Source organism: Acanthisitta chloris, unplaced genomic scaffold (assembly GCF_000695815.1).
Source record: "Acanthisitta chloris isolate BGI_N310 unplaced genomic scaffold, ASM69581v1 scaffold25017, whole genome shotgun sequence".
Classification (NCBI taxonomy): Eukaryota; Metazoa; Chordata; class Aves; order Passeriformes; family Acanthisittidae; genus Acanthisitta; species Acanthisitta chloris.
Window position 1 is genome coordinate 2,910 of NW_008684629.1, and position 1,350 is coordinate 4,259.

The window sequence follows — 1,350 nt, forward strand, 5'->3', positions numbered from 1 at the left end:
AGGATTAAGTCACAACATTTCTCATAAAAAGTGATTAATCTTTACAAAAAGGCAGGAAAGCGAGACAGCTACTGCCACCCACTTCGACATTTTCATTCTTTGAAAAAGAAAAACAAAAAAACCAAACCCCAAACACAACAAAAATCGTGAACTAGTTTATGAACAACAGCTATCAGTAATGCAGATTGCCAGTTGAAATAATTTATCAAGTATATTTCTGAGATAACGATCTTTTACTCTCTGCATTGAGAGAACACAGTGACATTAAACAGCTTTACTAAGAAATCTGATAAGCTTTGCCATTGAACACACAAGTCCTGAACAAGAGGTCACATTTTCTATACCAGCTATTTGAGCCTTGTGAACACATACAGCCATATCCTTGTTGGTGTTGTGTCTAATTGATGCCTGGAGTCCCACTCATTTATGGAAGACTCACCCAAAAGTCCTTTTCCCTATTTGGACACTTGCACCTATGTTCCACAGAAAGCAAACCAAATAAAAATGTTTCTTTCAAGTAATGATACTTCATTCCAGTGCTCTCACTTACTTGAGTTATTTTATCAACACCTTGAAAGCCATGTTTCTCAAAATGTTCTGCTATATTTAGGAAGGTATGACGTTCCAGGTAACGGCAATTACTCAGTGCAATTAAAAGTCTCTGTTCCTAAAAATTTGTTTTAAGAGAATAAAGAGTATAATCGTTAGAAAAAAAAAAATTGGCATAACCAACACCGCAAATGTACATAGAGTATTTTATTGACTCACTGTGTGATAAACATGCTCATAAATGGAGTTTACAAATACTTTTGTCAATAAACCACTGAGAACTGAGTATCGGGTATGCTGACTGAAAACGCATGCTTTTTCTTATGGGATCTGGAGCATTCACTGGAATAGTTGTGACTAATACAGAACTGTGGTTAAGACTTCTTTACAAAAATTAGGCCTGGAGAGCTTTCCAGGAAGCTGCTTCTGAATTTTCCTGTGTTTCTAGAAATAAGCTAAGAATTATGACCATCATGAAATTAACTGAAGATCATGTCTACTTTCACAAGAAGCTGGCTAAAAGATGGGAAGCAAAACAAGTACTGAACAGATACATTCATCCACTCTAAAACACTAGAAGGTTCAGAAGTACATAATATAACTTCAGCAGTTTGAAAAAATTTGAGGTGTTTATTTCTGTCCTTCAATGATTTTTTTAATTACAAGGGAGCCAAATACATTCTAGAGTTGAGATACCAGAATTGCCTTTCCTTGGCCTTGATGTAACAAGGTATAGTTTCCAAACAAAGAACCAAACAAGACAGAACTGATATTTAAATAAATTTGGTCTTCCCTCTTTCC

At 35.3% G+C, this 1,350-nt stretch overlaps 1 protein-coding gene across 1 annotated transcript in view; it reads right to left on the reverse strand.

Moving 5' to 3' along the window:
* Positions 1 to 439: 439 nt before the first annotated feature.
* Positions 440 to 1,350, reverse strand: part of EXOC2 (exocyst complex component 2) — a gene marked incomplete at its 3' end in the record, with an annotated part of 69,869 nt that continues 68,958 nt past the window's right edge. The window contains exon 21 of the mRNA XM_009079422.1: positions 440 to 667. Within this exon, the coding sequence (XP_009077670.1) occupies positions 440 to 667 (228 nt within the window). The remainder of the gene's footprint in view (positions 668 to 1,350) is intronic.